Source organism: Aedes albopictus, chromosome 2 (genome assembly GCF_035046485.1).
Source record: "Aedes albopictus strain Foshan chromosome 2, AalbF5, whole genome shotgun sequence".
Classification (NCBI taxonomy): domain Eukaryota; kingdom Metazoa; phylum Arthropoda; class Insecta; order Diptera; family Culicidae; genus Aedes; species Aedes albopictus.
This window is the reverse complement of record NC_085137.1, coordinates 86,342,343-86,361,891: the sequence shown is the minus strand read 5'-3', so window position 1 is coordinate 86,361,891 and position 19,549 is coordinate 86,342,343. Positions and strand designations below refer to the sequence as shown.

Below are 19,549 nucleotides of genomic sequence, written 5' to 3'. Positions count from 1 at the left end.
CAGCAGAAATATTAAAAAAATATAGAATAAGTGGTTCTAGCGTTTGGAAAGCAATAGGCCAACGTTGTATCCACTAATAGGCCAATTTTTGTACCGTAGACCAACGTTGCATACCATCGCATCGAATCTTTTCAACGTAATTTAGTAAGTTCTTGAATATTTATGCTAGTTTACTTCCAATTGCAGAAACATGCACTGCCTAGAGTGCGTGATAGAGTGAAGACATCATTTATACTGCTATTAATTCACGAGTTATGGTCAAAATTGTCAAAGCGGCTGGCATATTAGGCCAAGGAACGGTACACATACCCTATATAGTTTAAATTTACCTCCATCCCTCTGAAACAAACGGTACACGCTATGTCCAAAGGGAAGTATTATGAAAATCGAATGTACCTCAAATGTTATTCCATAGGATCGTAGGTTTGGACCTCTAGTTTCAGAATCTGTGCGGTTTTAAATATTTCATCTTGGGTTTTTCGTTTTTTTTCGATTTTTTTGATTTTTTTCCTATTTTCCCATACAAATGGCGAAAAAAGTCATTTTAAGGTTAATTTCATCCCATATAAAAATGTATGGGAAAAAAACCCAAGATGGATTATTTTGAATCGCAAATATTCTGAATCTAGAGGTCCAAAAATACGGTTCTAGCGAATAAACTTTGAGGTACATTCACTTTTCATAATACTTCCTTTTGGACATAGCGTGCGGTATATTAGCAGTGAAAAATAAATAGAATAAAATAAATAAATAAATAAATAAATAAATAAATAGTGTAAAAAAGTACACCAAATCTTGATCCTGGAATGTTCCTGCATTTAAATAAACCAGGCTGGAAAATAGCAAGATCAAAACTTGAAATGGTAGATCTTACACCGTAACGCACCATTCCAAGGTGATCTACCCACGTTACGGGTTTCGGCTGTCAACATGATTGACAGGGGTTTACTGAATGATCAGTAAATTGTGCTGAAATTTCAGTGAATCCGGCCGACACGGGATTCGCCACCACTTTGCTGAAATGTTTCAGCAAATCAAATCAAAATATTGGGTTTTCTTTTTTTGCAAGAAAAAACTACATATTGGATAAACCAAATTGTTTGGATTTACTCATTCTTATCAATCATCTAAAACAAAACTAATAAATTGGTATGGATCGCAAATATCAGGCTGAAATCTCTCTAATGCCAGCCGGTTCGCCTCGGACATGTTCGATAGCGCTTTTCACTCCTGCAATTGGTTACACCTATCGTGTAAAGAAAACATCGTTTTAGGCTAAAATTTCGTATGGAATTTTAATACTTACCATATCTTTATACGCAAGAAAGATCAGCAGTATAATTAAACTCGTTCAAATCGTTGGAAAAAACTTTTTAAATAGATTACAATTCCAGTAAATAAGAAAGCGGCACGCACAACTCCATCTCTTTTTTTTTTCTTATTTTGACAAGTAGCCGACGGAACTGACGGCGGAAAAAATTGCTGAAAATTCAGAAAACCGAACGAGTTTACTGATTTTCAGCAAATAAATCCAAACTGCTGATTTATCAGTAAAACGTATGTTTGCTGATTGTTGTTCAGTAAACCATTTTGCTGAAATCATAAATTGGTTTTTGGTGCGTAGTGAGGTCCAGGGGGTTTTAGGAGGTTTTCGGTGACATTCCTGACAGTTCTAGAGCATATTCAGAGATCTTTTCACAAAAATTCATTGAACACCCTTGAAATTCCTTGAAACCTCCATAATCCCATTTGAAATTCCCCAGAAACTCCTTTGATTTAAGGGCGTTCCTGAAACGCCCTATCACAACCACCACAGCGTAGGTTTAAAATTCAGCCCCTCATTTAATTATGTCAATTAAGCTAATAGCCTAAGGTACACCGGGGCAAGTTGAAACGGGTGGGGCAAGATGAAACACGAAGTTTTGAAATAGATTTCAATATAATTTGATTTTTTTTCCTTCGTTAAAAGATTGTTTGAATCAAAAACTATGTGTTATGGCGATCAAACTGTTTATCATCATTAGAAAACAGCATGTTAATCCGCTGTTTCATCTTGCCCCACCCGTTTCAACTTGCCCCGGTGTACCTTAATTTATTCTATCAATAAGCTACCATCCAAACCAGTGCAGTGGCATTTAATCCAACTCAATGGTGGTTTATTGGCTATTATCGATTTCGTCCTCTAAGGAAATCCTGAACTGTTGGTCGTTGGGGGAATACGACCAAACGAGAAGACTGACACACTCAAAACGCTCATCTGTAAATGCCTTGAACAAGCTGACCATATTGGGGGGGGAGGGATTTCATCCGGTTCAATGATTTGCTGGAATCGAATAACAATATAGATTATTCAAATTGAATTAGGCTATAGAAGCACAAAGCATGTTTCTTTTACTATAACGACGGATGAGCTATGGATATATATTCGATATGTAATTTGAGTGGTTCACTAGTGTTTATACTGGTTGAATAGATTACACGAACAGTTCCGTTAGTATTGTTATTTAAAAAAAATGGTCTAAATTTAATAATATAGGATTTTAACATAAATTATGAAACCAAGTTTCTATTATTGTATAACTACTGAATGTCCTATTTCTGTATACATCTCAGTGCGAATCTGCAGAAAATATCTTTACCTTACAACTTTCCTTATTATTTTATTACACGTTGAAACCATTGAAAGCATTTCCAAGAAAGCATCAATATGCTTGTTCATTCATATTTTCACAAACGATCGTCTATTAGCCCTCTTGAATTCCGCCGGCACACCTCTGCCTGAAGCACTTCTCACGTGCTACCAGAGTAGCTCTTCGACAACATTACAGAAATCTATTTTAATGTTTATGTTTGTTTACAATCTTCTCGCCCGAGCAAAGAGCAAACATTGTCTACTCACTTGCTAAAAGCTCATCCTCTGTATGAATGGTGTGTATAGCTTCTGCGTTGCTAGCAAAAGCGTAATGTTTGTTTCAAACAACCAGATGCTCAGATAAATTTCGAACTGGAGAAAAGTTTGTTTGAATGATATAGCCTGCTGCCAACATAAAGTTAATCGTTTATGTTCACCTTGATGGTAAAAAAGTTTAGTTATGTTTTTTCATTTAGTGAATATTTTCGGTAATTTTGGCTACTAGGTTTGGATGGTTTACCTCAATGTTTGTCTATTATTTGTCTATAATGTGTGATAAGTCTTCAATCTATATCAATCCTTTGGTATAACACACTTTTGATGCAATGAAATCATTTTTATTGCATTACTATATAGTATATCGTGAAAATTCAAAAAATAAAAAAGACGAAAATAAAATGACGTTTAAATATCCCCCGTGTAGTAAATCACTGCATCGGTATCGTTTTCGACGGCAGCGACGACATCTCGTTCGATAACACTAATTAGTCCGTCCTTATTTCATTTTCATTGATCCAATACGAGTAATGCCCTCAAACTAATCCGTCCGTCAATTAATCATTTCAGTTCAGGACCACATAAATAATCTCGCTCCATTTTTGTTTTTATTTCTTTCACGCGACGACAACTTGCTGATTAACAGAGATGGCATCAATTGGCCGGAACCGACCATCGACTTGGAAGTGTGGATGCTGTCCGACTATCACATCATTCCGCCGGAAATTGAAGAAGCCGGCTCGATAACGCACCCGGGACGATTCGGCCTGTTTATTCCGAAGCCGTTGATCCGGAAGGAGGATGTGTTTCCGAAGCTGTACCCATACACTATGTTTCAGGAAGATCTGAACAACCCCAAATATTACGAATTGATCAAAAAATTTGATGTTTCGGATGGAGTGCTGGAAGTGCTGAAGAGTTGGGCTGAGAGGAGTTGTAAAAATGAAAATAAATGCAACCGGGATGGGATGTACATACCGGAACAGTGTAAGGATGGCAGGAAATGTGCTCTAGTGCTGGCGCCTCATTATGAGGATACCAAATTCATTATCAAACATATCGAGGAGTTAAAGTTTCAGCTGAAGGTCATCTGGTTGGGAGGGAAAATTAAGCTTGGCATTAAACATCTGATGAGCGTGTACGGTACCGATAGGAAGAGTTCAAAAAAGTTCCTCGTGTTACATTGGACTCCGTCGGAGGTAATCGATAGCAAAACGATGGAATATGTCCCGGTGACAATGCCGCGATGCGAAGACATCATCGTTAGTAACAACACCGGCTGCAAGTACGAGCTAACGCCACTGCTTAAATACCATGCCCACGAATTTGAGTCGTCGCAGCACGCACTTCAGTCGCTACTCAGAGTGTATTTCGACACGTCTGGCATACAGGCGCTAATCGATTTGTATGACAAGTACGAACCGCAGATTCTGCGGGCACGCGACGAGACTAATTTGGAATATGACGAACATGCTGTGTCGAGGTACTACAACCAGATAGCTTGTGAATGGTTGAAAACCAACGAACCGGCCTGGCACAAGTGGAAACCCAAAGGGGAGGAGAAGGAGGAGATTTACATTGGCGGAATATTCCCTCTGTCGGGACTGGGGCGAGCGTATTTGGGAATAATGCCCGCGGCAATTATGGCTCAGCAAGCGATTAATAGCAACGGCACCATCCTTCCCAACCACAAACTAATCATACTAAAGAGCGATGGTCAATGTCGTGCGGACAAAGTTATGAAAAATTTCATCAATTACTACATAATGCAAGAGCGAATGATTGGCGTCCTGGGACCGGCTTGTAGCGATACGGTTGAACCGATTGCAGGTGGGTCATTTCTGATGCATGACACAATATTAACACCGATTGTTTCAATTTTTCCTCTATCCTTCCACACAGGCGTGTCCAAGCATTTCCGAATGGCTGTGATATCCTACTCGGCTGAGGGTGCGTTCCTGTCTGATCGGGATACGTATCCGTACTTTTTCCGAACGATTGGTGAGAACCGTCAATACGAGCACGTGTACGTTCGGTTGCTACATCAGCTTAACTGGAACCGGGTGGCAGCTCTGACCGAGGATGGTCAAAAGTCCACCGAATACATTTCTCACATGGAGTCGATGCTGAAGGAGAACCACATCGAGCTGATTTCGAATAAGAAATTTCCTCGAGATCGAGGAGATACTGAAATGCATCAGGTGAGAGCTTTTTGTTAATTTTGATTCTTACTGCATTCGAACCTACGGTTAGGTAAAATTCCAGTTATGTACCTCCATTAAATTTATTCAGAGGACTTACGGTTAGGCTTAACCCTCAGAAGTCGCGTCTTTGGCCACTCTCAGCGACACTTCGCTCATGATGTGTACCACAAGCACTCAAACTCCCTTAGATAATTTCTGAGATACCGCCCCTCGACAAACCATCCTTGAGTTCTCCCTGCTACCACCCTTGAAATTCCTTCTTCTCTACTTCCTGCAATTCCCTCCTAACCCGCTATGACCCATTACCCTTCTCAACCCCTAAAGGCCTCGTATAACCCCCAGTGCTGAAAATGCCATTTTGATATCCCATCAACTTCTTAGAGGCCCCCTGTAACGTCCCTGAGCCTCCTTTGAAACTTTCTGAAACCTCATTTCTCCTTGCTGTCCACCCTCTTTGCATGAACATGAGCATGGGCATTGGTGACCTACACTTCGTAGTTGCTACTGGCAATCACCAAAGCTAGCGGAGTTGCACAGAAAGAATCTTAGATTAACAACCGTTGCTACTAGAGGTTGTACTAAATACTCGTATATAAAAAAAAGAAGGTTATACTACTGCGCTCTCCATAGTTGTCACGGGAAGAAATTTTTGTTAGTAGGGAGGGATGGATAGTCAGCATAGGTGGTAAGTGATACAATCCATGTAACGTTAGCATACACAAAACACATATCTACACAGAATTCCCTATCGACCATGCATTACTTGAAGAAAACTCCGAGGAAAAAACACAAAACACGCAGTCATTCGGGTCTAGGTAAACAACATAGGCAGCGAATCAAACGCACAGGCCAGGAGACTGCGAGAAACCCTGCACTTCATGCCACCGGCGAACGAAGCACAAACACGAAAAAAAATCACCCAATCCCGCACGCTTTGACTTGGTAAGCTAGGTACTGTACATACAGTTTCTTCGACCACTGTACAACTACACAGCGCAACATTTTTTTGTCTCAAGAGCAAACTTATGTGTCTCCGAAGAATTTTGGGCCGCTGAATCCGAATCCGGGCTCAGATTTGCTCTAACACGTCACAATTTTGAGTTATACCTCAATTTATAGGGCAAAATATGCGATTTTGGGCTTTTTTGACTGCAAGCCATTAAGCTTGGAAATATTTTTTTTAAGCAATCAAAAGGTTAATTGGTCAATTAACATCTAAATTAACGACTCATGCCAAATATTTCATTTTACCTAATCAAATTTGATAGATTTAAGCATTTTATGTTGGTATGAAAACTTGCATGCAACTTTTGGAGGATGACTTGTATGGGAAATATCGTACCTAGCATAAATCGCTTAAAACTTTCAAATTCGATTTGATTAAACGAAATATTTTGCATGAGTCGTTAATTTAGATGTTAATTGACCAATTAACCTTTCGATTGCCAAAAAAAATATTTCCTGGCTTAATGGCTTGCAGTCAAAAAAGCCCAAAATCGCATATTTTGACCTATAAATTGAGGTATAGCTCAAAATTGTGACGTGTAAGAGCAAATCTGAGCCCGGATTCGGATTCAGCGGCCCAAAATCCTTCGGAGACACATAAGTTTGCTCTTGAGACAGACAAAAAGTTATTTTTTGTTACGCTGTGCTATTGGTTTGACCGCAAATCGAATGGAAAAATTACCCACATCGGCGGACGCCATGAGCAACCGAATAGTTCTAACCGTAGCTATCTTCGAATTGACTTGTTGTCGAGCCTCGTTTATCCGGAGTCAGGTCATGATGTTTCTCGAACATACATTTGGAGAACGGAATGCTCTATAAAAATGAAATTTATTTATTTATTTATTTATCCAGTTTCGTCAAACAATGTAGACTAGTACATATACATACAGTTTTTGTTTCATTTCTTAAAGCTATTGTACATATTGTTAATAAAATACATATAAGAAAATATATAAATAGTGTATGCTGGTGGATGTGTGTATAATTTGTGCTTTTTAAATGGCAGCCAATTAATCGTCCCATAATAAATTAAAAATTTTCCATAAATAATTCAAAAATTGCCAATAAATAAATAGGGGTGGAAGCAATAATAAACTATAAAAGTTCCATAAACAATTCAAAAAGCGCATAAATAAATCAAAACTTTCCATAAATAATTGATTTTCGAGCAATAAAAAATGTCAGAATTTCCACAAATAAATCAACAATTGCAATAAAAAACTATATTTTTTCCAACAAAAAATTTCGAGCATACTACATCATAGAACTATGATAGAAAACTGAAACTATTGTGCAATTTAACAGACAACCGCTTGCTGTCCGAACTCGCTAACGCTCGTCGGACTTTAAAAAAGGATAACATCTCTGTTCGCATTATACCGGGCAAATTCTTGGATCTGTGGATTGCCTAAAACCGAATCGACGCAGTTACGGCACATCGGCTTTCGGGAACTTCGGCGGCCTTCTGCCGCCTCAGTTCCTCAATCCTCTATGCGGCTCGGCCGGTACTTTTACTTTTCTTATTATTTCGTATTTATTGCTAAATTTTCAATTGCTTTTTTGATGTTTTTCAATTGGGAATTTTTAAATTATTTATGGAAAAATCAGATTTATTTACGGAAAATTTAAACTTTTTTGTTGGAAAAAATATAGTTTTTTATTGCAATTGTTGATTTATTTGTGGAAATTCTGACATATTTTATTGCTCGAAAATCAATTATTTATGGGAAGTTTTGATTTAGTTAGGCACTTTTTGATTTGTTTATGGAAATTTTATAGTTTATTATTGCTCCCACCCCTACTTTTTTATTGGCAATTTCTGATTTTGTTATGGAAAATGATCACTTTTTTATGAGTCGTTTATATTTTAGCCTTTTTAAATATTTTAAGTACTACTACTGATGTTTTTTCTTATAGTGTTAAAATATTTCTTTAAATTATGCCGCGACATAGTTAGGTCAATAGTTTCACAGTGTTGATTATAAATGTTCATGATTTGATTCAAAGGTTCATTTTTGGCATAGTTTGTGCGACTATGGGTAGTTTTAAACAAGTGTCGATTTCGCAATTGCCGTGAGGGTATGTAAAAGTTTAATTTTGATAAGATTTCAGTTGAATCAATTCGCTGCGAAACGATGTCGTTAACAAATAAAACCATTGCAGTTTCACGACGCTGTTTCAGTGTTTGAATATTGATAAGCCTACAGCGCGCTTCATAAGATGGAAGAGGAAATGTAGTCCAACCTAATTTTCGAAGAGCATATAATAGAAATTGCTTTTGTACTGATTCTATTCGATCGATATGCTTACTTTGAAATGGGGACCAGACAATGTTACAATATTCCAGAATTGACCTAACATAGGCAACATATAATGTTTTTATTGTGTAGGGGTCGTCAAAATTAAAGCTAAAGCGTTTTATGAAGCCAAGCATGTTATTTGCCCTATGTATAATGGTATTGTAGTGGTCATTGAAATTAAGTTTAGAATCTAAGATTACTCCTAAATCCCTAACTCTACTACATTTTTTCACATACTGATCTCCTAAGGAAATTGATATGTTTGGTGTGTTTCGTTTTCTGCTGAATGATATTAAATTACACTTTTTGATGTTTAATTGTAGTAGGTTTTTCGAACACCATGTGTGGAATATGCGAATTTCATTCTGAAATATGTTGATGCCTTCTTGATTCCTTATTTCCATATATAGTTTCATATCGTCGGCATAAATAAGCACTTTTGTTTTCTTCAGGATGAAGGAAATGTCGTTAATGTAAAGAATAAATAAAAGAGGGCCCAGATGGGAACCTTGAGGCACTCCTGAAGTGACTTGAATGGGATGTGATGTTTTTCCTTTGACTTTTATTATTTGTTGGCGGTTTGTAAGGTACGATTCAAGCCATTTAAGAAGTCGGGGTTCTATACCCATTTTTTGCAATTTGAAGAGTAGCATTGGAATATCAATGCGGTCGAATGCCTTGCTAAAGTCAGTGTAAAGAGCTTCTACGTGATTGCCATTATCCATTGCAGTCAATGAAAAGTTAACGAATTCCAATAAATTTGTAGCGGTTGAGCGCCCTTTATAGAATCCATGTTGCATGTGCGTTATTCTATTCTTAATTTGGGCAAATATATTCTTATTGATTATTGCTTCGAATAATTTAGGAATGCACGAGATAATGGCAATTCCACGGTAATTACGTATGTCAGATTTTTTGCCAGATTTGAAAATAGGTACCAAAAAAGAGCTTTTCCATGATTTGGAGAAGATACCTGTTTCGAGAGATTTTTTAAATAGCCAAAATAGTGGCGTGGTGAGCTCCATAGCTAGATTCTTCAAAAATACTGGAGGAAGACCGTCGGGTCCAGCACCTTTAGAAGCATCTAAATTTTTAAGTGCGTTCAAGATTTCGTGTACCGTCACTTCATTGTGAGTTATATCCACAGGAAATTCAGGGATATATTCAAAAAAGTCTCGGTCACGGTCATGATCTGAAAAGGTGGTGTAAATTTCTTGGAAAAATGATGCAAATAGGTTGCATATTTCGTCTGGATTGTTGCCTACGTGTTCATCAAGATTCATAGAAGATGGAAAATTGTCAGATTTAAGATTAGTTTTTACGTAATTGAAGAAATTCTTAGGGCAAGACTTTATTTCATTTTCAGTTTTGGCATTGTACTCTTCAAATGCGGTGTCAATGGCAAAATTTAGTTGATTAGCAATGTCTAAATATTTTTCCAAATTTTCATCGCAATTTTTTTTTTTTTGTAAATTTTATGCGCTTTCTGTTTGCGATTTTTCAAATTTTTTATTTGTTTATTATACCAGACGGGATATTTAAAATTGACATTACGTCTTTTTTTCTTTTTGGGGACTTCGTCATGAATAATTTTGAAAATAATGTTGTAAAAAAGATTTACAGCATTTTCGACATTTCCTTCATTCCGTAGTGTTGATTGCCAGTTTATATTGTCTAGTCTATGCTTTATATTGACATAGTTAGCTTTTTGATATTCAAAGACTTCTTCGTACTCAAAGTCATTAGGATTTTGGTGTCCATGAATAAATATTGATAATTCGATTGCTGTGTGAAAAGCTTCATTTTTCCACAAGGGATTCAATGATTCGCTCACGCAAAAATCTTCGTAAATATTAGTGAACAAGAAATCCAAAAAACAATTTTGTTGGTTTTTGACATGATTTATTGATTGAGGCCTAAATTAGCAGTTTTGTCAAAAATAAACTGCAGTGTTTCATTGTCTCCAACGACTGGTAAGATACATTCATTTTCAGAGTCCTGAATGAAGTCTGCCTGGCGTTGGTTAAAGTCACCATAGATGTAAATTTTAACCTCGGGAGGAAATTGCGATAAAATTTGTTCAGCTGATTGAAAAAAAATATCGTAAGTAGTTTTATGAGCGTGATCTGGGGGAAAGTATACGGAGGCAAACACGTGAGTTTCGCCAGAAATGCAAGATTTCACCCAAACATGCTCAAAGTCTTTGCATTTAGGTGCTGAAATAATTTCTGAATTGAAATTATTCGAAATTGCAATTAATACTCCTCCACCAGACTTCTTTTGGGACTCCAGAAAATTTCTGTCTTCTCTGAAAACGTTAAATGCACTTCCAAAAACTTCTTCACTTCGTACGCTTTCATCCCAGCTAGTTTCAGTTGCTAGAATAGCCGAAAAGGAAGAGCTTAAAATGTTTTTATAAATTTCCTTCATTTTGGCTGGGCTTTTCATAGCATTGAAATTTTGACAATAGATCAGAAATTCAGTCGCATTCTGTTGTGAAGACAGAGAAGTATTTGGAAGATTAGTCATACTTACAATACTATTCTGCTTAGAAATATTTTCGTCGTCAATTGCAGCTACTTCATCGAAGTCTGTCAGCGGCGTTGAAAATTTATTGGTTGAGAAAATTTATGAGCCGCGTCCCTTGCGTTTTGAAGACGTTGAATGCGTTCACTAGAAAGGAACGCTCGATGAGACTGCAGGTCTGCCATGGCGTCGTCCCGTGGGATGCCGAGCTCTTCGTGAACGCTCAGGAAAACCTCGCGCAGGTGAAAAATGTCCGCTGGTAAGCCTTCGGTCGCTAGCATTACAGCTGCACTGGTTTTGGTGATTCCGCGAATACATACTGAAGGTGGTTGGTCGTGTAGATATGATAGATATGTGCGCACAAGATCCATAATTTTGGGATCCCGGAGTCGTGCTTTCAAGAAGCACTGGTCACCGGCTGCAGATTGTTCAGTAAGTCGAACTATTGGCGGACGCATTGGGTCCAATTGTTGCTGTTGTTGTTGTTGTTGTTGTTGTTGTGGTGGTGGTGGCGTCGCAGCTCGAGCTTGTTGCCATTGCTGTTGCTGTTCGTACAGTGATGATGATGCACTTTGGTGTATTTCTGTTGGCGCGGTGTCGGTAGGCTGCCTAAGCGTTTCGGCTCGGTATGGATTAATGGTTTCTCCCTTCTTGAAATCGATGAATTTGGGAACGGAGAGGGCTGCGATGGGGTGGTCTGTGTAGGAGGGTGGCTTAGAAAATTGAACCTTGGCATTGGCTAGAAGCTGTTTGTCAGATCCAATACGTTTGCTGTTGCATTCATTGTGAAGTGTTCTGCGTCGCTTACGCCTTCGTCTCGCCTTTTCTTCATTTTTTTCCTGGTGGCGGCGAGAGCGCATTTTAGCGTCGTACTCTGACCAATCGCGTTTCCATATTCGTTTGCTGCCAAGCATACGCCAGCTGGGAGCTGGTTCGCAGTTAAGCAGTTCAGTTTCTAAGTTGTTCATAGCAATCGGATCTGAGCTGCATGGTTTTGGCGCAGACAGTGCCTTCGCCATTTCTTCCATTTGCGCCTTTACGGTGAATACTAGAGTGGAATTCGCATCCACTAGGTCGTCCCTTAACTCATTAATTAGTTTAGGCAGCGAACAGTCAATTGATTCTGCTATTGATGCTGCTGCTGTTGTTGCGGTTGTTGTTGTTGTTGATATTATTGTTTCTACTGCTGCTGTTGCTGCCAGTTTAGCGGCCTTTTCCATCGCCATACTGCTGTCTGCGGATGATGTGTCGAAGAGCGCACCCATTGTAGTTTTTAAGTCGGTGGCACACTTTTTATTGCTGCTGCTGACGCTGGAAATATTTTGTTTTATTTCCTTGAACATAGTTTCAATTTGCTCGAGTATATTGTCATGCGTGGAGCTGAGACTTTTGAAGTTGGCCTGCAGTTTATGACTAGCAGCCAACGTGTGTCCTATATTTTCTGTCATGCCCCGGAGGGAGACAGAAAGATGTTTTAAGTCAAGTTCCGTGAGGAACTGCTCCTGGCAGTCATGACATAGAGGCAGCATAAATGTGCTAAGTACCTCTTTATGGTTCCGTTGGACACCAATGCAAGCAGCATGATATGCCCGCTTGCAGGTACCGTGGCAACGCCACAGAAAGCGATTGTCATTTTGCGTACAATTCACAATTCCACACTTCATGGCACACGCGGTGGGTTAAATAAAAAAAAAGTCACACACGGCGGCGACGTCGATGGGTAAGACAATTCGCGTGAGGCGAAAAGTAGAGAGGAAAAAAAAAACACTAACACAGGTTCGCGCGCGAACGGACCCGGGGTAAAAAAATTAAATAATAAGTTATGTTTTAAAAATATTTACAAGCGCGCTGTTACGCACGTCCGAACTCAAAGGTGGTTCGACTAAGACTTTGAATTTTGACATTTCAACAACTTTGATTAGTAACACAAGTTAACAAAATAAAACGAAAGTCGTAAACTTCTATTAGCGACCGAAATTTATGATGCATAATTACGAACTGATTTCGAAATCGTGCTTCAAAAAATTTTAAGTAGAACAGTTTTTGAGTTTCAACTTAAAATCGAGTTCTACAGGTTTTAAAAAATATGGAATTTACTAAAATTCAAATATTTTGCGTTACAGTTGACCAATTTTCAATCTTTTTGCGTCAGCTTTTTAGATTATAATATGATCCGATCATCTGAACACATTTTTGGTGTCAGTTTAATGGAAGCCGAGATATTGGTGGTTGTATGGGACGATCTCCTTAAATTTTGACGAAATTTTCAAAAAATAATGAAGGTTCGATATTTTTCAATTATAAAAACACAATTGTAAAAAATCTTTCTCAACGTACATGAGATGTTAGCCAGTTACAGTAAAAATTTCAGCTCAATCGGAGCATTGGTTACAGAAATAGAGATGTATGAATGGAGCAACCTTGCTTAAAAATAGAACAAAAATCGATTTCAAATCGACAGCCTTGTATGGAAAGTCGAAAAATTTTCCGCTCTACTGTATTTTTTTTTCCTTCGCGTTTTCAAACTCAGGGCATGATTCTACACTAAAAATGATCATCAGCTTACCGAGTTTAAAAATGCTGTAAACTAGTGTAATCAGTCAAAATTGCAGCTTCTTACAGCATTCCGTTTGCGAGATATTATTTTGGGAAGCGCCAGAACCCGACTCTGGATAATCGAGTCCGACCTGTAAATAAATCTGGCCACCCAGCAGTACTATGGACCTTTGCACATTTGCCGCAAATACAGAATAGCATTTTCACCACAATCTGTTTGAAGGATTGATTTTGCATGAGAGAACAAGATACAAAATGTTTGATTTTATTCCCTTCCATTTCAAAGAAAATTTTTAAAGACTTTGTGTTTATTCTATGTTTTCTAAAATGGGTGATAGAATACCACAATTCTGTAGTGTTGCATGAAACCAAGCCAGTTAAATTTGTATTGAAAACTTGCAAACTTATCTCAAAATATTGAGACAAAGAGTTTACTGATTCTGATTAGTGGGTCGCCGAATTCTATGACAATCAAAAGTGAGTCGCCAGCTGAAAAAGCTTGAGAACCTCTGATTTAAAAGATTAAATTTCTACTCGTACCGTGATTTCGGGTGAAATTGATTAGTGGGGTGAAATTGATCGACGTGAGGGCAATTTTTATTTGTCAAAAATAAAGCTTTAAACTTAAAACAATTTGTTGAAAATGACCATCATCTGGCTCAAGGGTTATTGAATGATGAGTTTACATGTTTTACAGCTAATTAGTCACATAATTCTGTATTAAATTTAATATTTCCAAAATTGCATATTTGGCGAATTTCAAAGACACTTTCAAACTGTTGTTACCGTATCTGTATCGCACATGGAATAAATATTCGAATGCATGTTTATAGCTGCCAAATGTTTGCTTAACCCGATTTCATTATCAAAAGTTATGTAAATATTGATATTTATGCATACAATTGTACTTTTGCTAAAGTCATTACTTGTTTAGTATGAAAATTGCATACTTTTAGGCGTTTTCTTTTGATTTATTTAACTTTAAATTTAAATCATTAAGAATTTACTAAACTTGTATAAGTTTTACAAAGCATTTCGCATTCTGGGGTGGTTAATTCAGATGGATAATTTATTTTCAGCACTTACAAAGACATTTCACTGACTGATCAATTTCACCCCGAAACTAATATTTTTGATTTTTTATTTTAAATGATATTAATTGCAATAAAATGATTTGCAGTAAAAGTTTCAACCTCGTTGACTGATGAAACCCGTGGTCGTACTTGTTTTAAGGACAAGGTATTTGGAGTACATTGCTCAAAATTTCTAGAGCACCGTTTTTTAGAACCGTTGAACGGATTTGGATGAAAATGCATCACGCTAATTGTTCAGTGGTTGTCAATAGCGTGATGCATTTTAATCCAAATCCGTTCAACGGTTCTAAAAAACGGTGCTCTAGAAATTTTGAGCAATGTACTCCAAATACCTTGTCCTTAAAGCATTGAGTTTGACCATATCGATAACAATTCAAAAGTTAAAAGCCAAAAACTGTGAAAAGTGATCAATTTCACCCGAAATCACGGTACATACTTATTTCTATTCGTATTTCTACTCATTGACAGTAAGTTGTCCCATTCTTGTAGAGAGCTCAGATATTTGCTGTGGATTCCAAGGTTGAACCGTTTCTGGGAATAATGTTAAGTCTGCAATAAGTTATACTCCAATAAATTTGTCTAGGATCATCCGCTGGTTAAACATTTGGTCCGTTTTTGATTGGCACTAACGAGAACCAGCATGGTATTTGCCAACGAAGTACACCTCTAGAGGTATCAGTCTGATAAATAGGAAACACGACAGTATCTTGTACGCTGAATTCAAAAGGGAAATCCCTCTGTAATTTTCACACTCTAGCTCATACTCTTTCTTGTAGATTGGGCACATAAGCTCATCCAACCAGCTGATAGGCAATTTTTCATCTTCACATAGGGTCTGGGACCATTTGAGCAGGGGGACCTATTATGGGCACTTGCTGCTATAACTCAGTCATTTTATGACCGATTGATTTGATTTTTGAAACACGATCAGATACGCACAGTTTCTAGCTATGATCAAAAATTCAAGTCAATTGACTGAGTTATAGCAGCAAGTGCTCAAAATAGGTCCCCCTACCCAATAAAGCCTGTATCCGCAATAATCGGGACACAGAAATATAGCTGTAACTCTGCAATAGATAAATTAAAATTGCTCAAATTTGACCTGATAATATCTTAAGATGTGTTAATATCACCTGCAAATTTTCATGTGAATCGGTGCAGTACTTTTTGTTGTAGCAATGAAACAGTAGAACGCGTGCAATTGAATTTTGTACAGCCCCTGGTTTAGCTTGTCAACGCTGTAACTTTTGAATTTGATAAAGGAAATGATTGAAATTTTGAACATAAACCTCTCAATCTACTTTACTTGCATAGACAAAATTTCAGAAAAGTGGAGCGGACCTGGTGTGATGGTTAGAACACTTGACTATCACGCCGAGGACCTGGGATCGAATCCCACTCCCAACAAACTCACAAAAAAATGTGGGTTCTTCCTTCGGAAGGGAAGTAAAGCGTGGGTCCCGAGATGAACTAGCCTAGGACTAAAAATCTCGTTAATACAGATAAAAAAAAAAAAAAAAAAAAAATTTCAGAAAAATCGATGCACTATCAACAATTTTATAGTCGAAACATATAATGGGGCTAAACGTGATTTTAGCCCCTCAGACTACAATTAGTCAGCAGCCCGTATTGTTTCGATTATATTGTTGAAAGTACTCTACCAATAATCATCAAATTTTTCAGGCATAATACACACATAATCAACTACCTTCTGTGAAAATTTCATGAAAATTGACAGAGACATTCAAAAGTTATGAATGGGCAAACATCGCACATGAAAAACATGAAACATGTTCACTGACACTACCCCCATCAACAGCAGTAACTACCAATCCAATTGACAAAAGTTGATGAAATTTTGCAAGAAAGTGTCTCTATGAGTATCATAACTGCTTACGAAATTTCGAAATTATCCTTACAGAACTTTGAATTGTAGCGGAAAAGAACCACCTATTATGCAAATGAAAATTGGTCATGATTGTACAAAATCTTAAAAACCACGTCTGTTTGTTTCTCATCCACAGTTAAAAGTAATGCATCGATTTTTATGAAATTTTGCACAAATAATAAACATACATTGAAGAGTTCTCAGTTAATTTATGGCCAATTTTTATCGATTCAGTACAGAGTTACTGCCGTTCTTCTGTGTCCCGATTATTGCGGATACAGGCTTTAGTCCCAGACCCTATCTTTATTAGAATCTGGTGAATTGATTGATGTAGCTGCTCGCATCCATGCCTACGAAGTTCTTTCTTATGTACATTCCTTTCTTCTTGTAGAAGCACGTGAATAATTATTCCGATCGGGTTCGGCGTCATTTTGTAGAGGGATGCTATGGCAATTAGGGTGGATCACGTTGTATGGGAAAATTAAAAACTGATCAGATTCAATCAGAGCAAAGCTTTTTAGGAGCCATTTGGGCATGATTGGTAGCCTACTTTTTGCGAATCGCGATTGAAGTTTGTATGGGATTTTTATGGGAAAACATACTTTTCCGTATTTTTCTTGAAAATTGTCCTATACCATAAATATAACCAATTATGTAAAAGTATAGCCTAGGATGTGTTAAAAAAATTCGAAAATTCGGAAAAAGTAAATTTTCCCATATAAAACCCATACAAATTTCAACCGCGATGCGCAAAGTGTAGGCATAACCGATCGATTACGGAGTAGATAAAAAAAATATTATGATTTTTCACTTCATCCAGCATTTCTTCCTTTCAAAACAAGTAAGGGGATGTCCATTAATTGCGTAAGTTGTTTATTTGTTTGTTTATTTTCGACATCTGACACCAGGGTGCATTCGTGTCGCATCTTATATACATACTAGAATTTCATTATACAATCATTGTTTCTATTCATGTGTTTGAAAATTATCTCCTCATCTACCGTACTACAATTCTTATTTTTCATGATTGTTTTCGATTAGCTTAAAGTTGCTTGAACAATCCTGTTTCGCGCAGGAAATTCAACAGTTTTGTTGTTTTCCCTCAGAGTTGTCCAGAGCGTAAGGGTTTATGAGAGGGAACGCAGTTTCGAGAAACCTTACGCTCCATACAAAAATATTTCGGCTCTCATACAAAAAAAAAAATCTTACAAGGGGTGGGAGGGTGTGTCGAAAAATCGCAAAACTCCCGTTACTTAAGAAAAGGACGGCCCCTAAGGGTCTGTTCCAATTGGCGAATTAAAATTAATTTTTGCTTTAATTTGACAGTATGACACTTAAATGTGACAGTTCTCCTAAGGAAATAATTATCGAACTGTCAAGTTTAAGTTAAAATTAATTTTAATTCTCCAATTGGAACAGACCCTAAGTAAACCATTCTTCTTTCCAATATTATTCTTCCGTAGCGTTAGTTTGTTGAAAGGCGATAAAAAAGCGATCAACATCTGTTGTGAATATTCTGCAAGATACAGAAGCCAATAAGAAAATTTGATGATATATCCGGGTAGCAACTCGTTTAGTACCTAAGGATATCGTTTGTTACCCATTTTGTTGCATCCGGCCAGCTTGCACATTCAAATTTATTCCCAGAAACGATTCAACCTTAGAATCAACGGTGAAGGTCGTGTATTGGAGCTTTCTACTAAAATGAGACAACTTACTGTCAACGAATAGAAATATAAATGAAAACGTATAGATTATAGGAAGGTACAATAAGATCAACTCAGTCTGTTCGTAGGAACTTTTCGCTGTTGATGCCAATTTGAGATACAGAACAATATGATCAAAATAAAATATCCTTCTCAAAGTTGCCAATGACATCTCGATTCAGATTCAATACAGTATGTCCCATTAAAAAAATGCAAAAACTTATTTTTTTTCGTTTTCTAATCATTTTTGATGCAATATTCATGATGAATCCATCCTTTTAAGATAAGGCTACAATAAGCAGGTGGTTATCATAAGAAATATTTTAAATTTGTTTTAAAATATTGATTGGTTACGTATATGCGATGCCTCATAATTGCCCACAATTTCTAAAATAAATAAATTTTTCCTCATATTTTTTGAGCTTAACGAATTTGGATGGAAACTTTTAAACACATAGAAATCACGCAAAAATATGTACTCTTAAAAACCCCCATGTTTAGAAAACTGTTCGAAAACAATATCTAATGCTTAGGAACCTAAAAATAAAAAAGTGGCATATATCAAAAGCCATGTATAAGATAAATCAGTCAATAACTTCACACTGTTTGAAAAAAATTGAAAATAATTTCTTGCTTATGAAGGCTCATTAACCTACGTTTATAATAGACACAAATACGTAGTACTTAAAAACATGTTGATGCATCATACATATTATTTTCTGAAATTTTTTATTTGTCGTACACTACAATTTTTAGTAAATGCCACATGATTTTAAAGACAGTAAATTTTCTTACATATCCAAATCATCAACGGACGCCTAAATACTTTGCGAAGCTATGATAGTACTGTTCTTCAAATATAATTTAATTGAATGTGACTGAGAGCAATTTCACGAAAATTACAGCCTTTGAAAACGGCCTGTGACGCGTGGACGTATTTTAGATCCTTATGTTCAACATTATATTTTTTTAATGTTTATGTTCAAAATCACTAAATGGTTCTATGTCATTGTTAAACTAGTGTCTCTAATCTAATCCAATAGATAAATGCATGGTTTATCGATTGGAATCATGTAAACAATGTCTTCGAAAACTTTCGCATTTTTTATGGGCCATGCTGTATAACGAAACCTGTTACCAATTATTGTAATATCGGCGCCAGCTGTTGTGACCTTGAATCAAACTATTTCTTAATAATCATCTAATCTTTTCTCCTTTCGCAGTATCTTCTGGACCTGAAAACGAAAAATGCACGAATCATCATCGCCGACGTCGATGACAAAGTGGCCCAAGTCATCATGTGCGAAGCTTACAGACTCGAGGTAGGTTGAACATCCTCCACAATAGATGCGCATCTAG

General features: G+C 37.0%; 1 protein-coding gene across 1 annotated transcript in view; it reads left to right on the top strand.

Moving 5' to 3' along the window:
• The window catches only part of LOC109427879 (uncharacterized), a 224,061-nt gene that overhangs the window by 153,516 nt on the left and 50,996 nt on the right, over positions 1 to 19,549 (top strand). Inside the window, exons 4-6 of the mRNA XM_062850027.1 lie at positions 3,555 to 4,738; positions 4,811 to 5,109; positions 19,414 to 19,512. Coding sequence (XP_062706011.1) covers positions 3,555 to 4,738; positions 4,811 to 5,109; positions 19,414 to 19,512 — 1,582 coding nt within the window. The remainder of the gene's footprint in view (positions 1 to 3,554; positions 4,739 to 4,810; positions 5,110 to 19,413; positions 19,513 to 19,549) is intronic.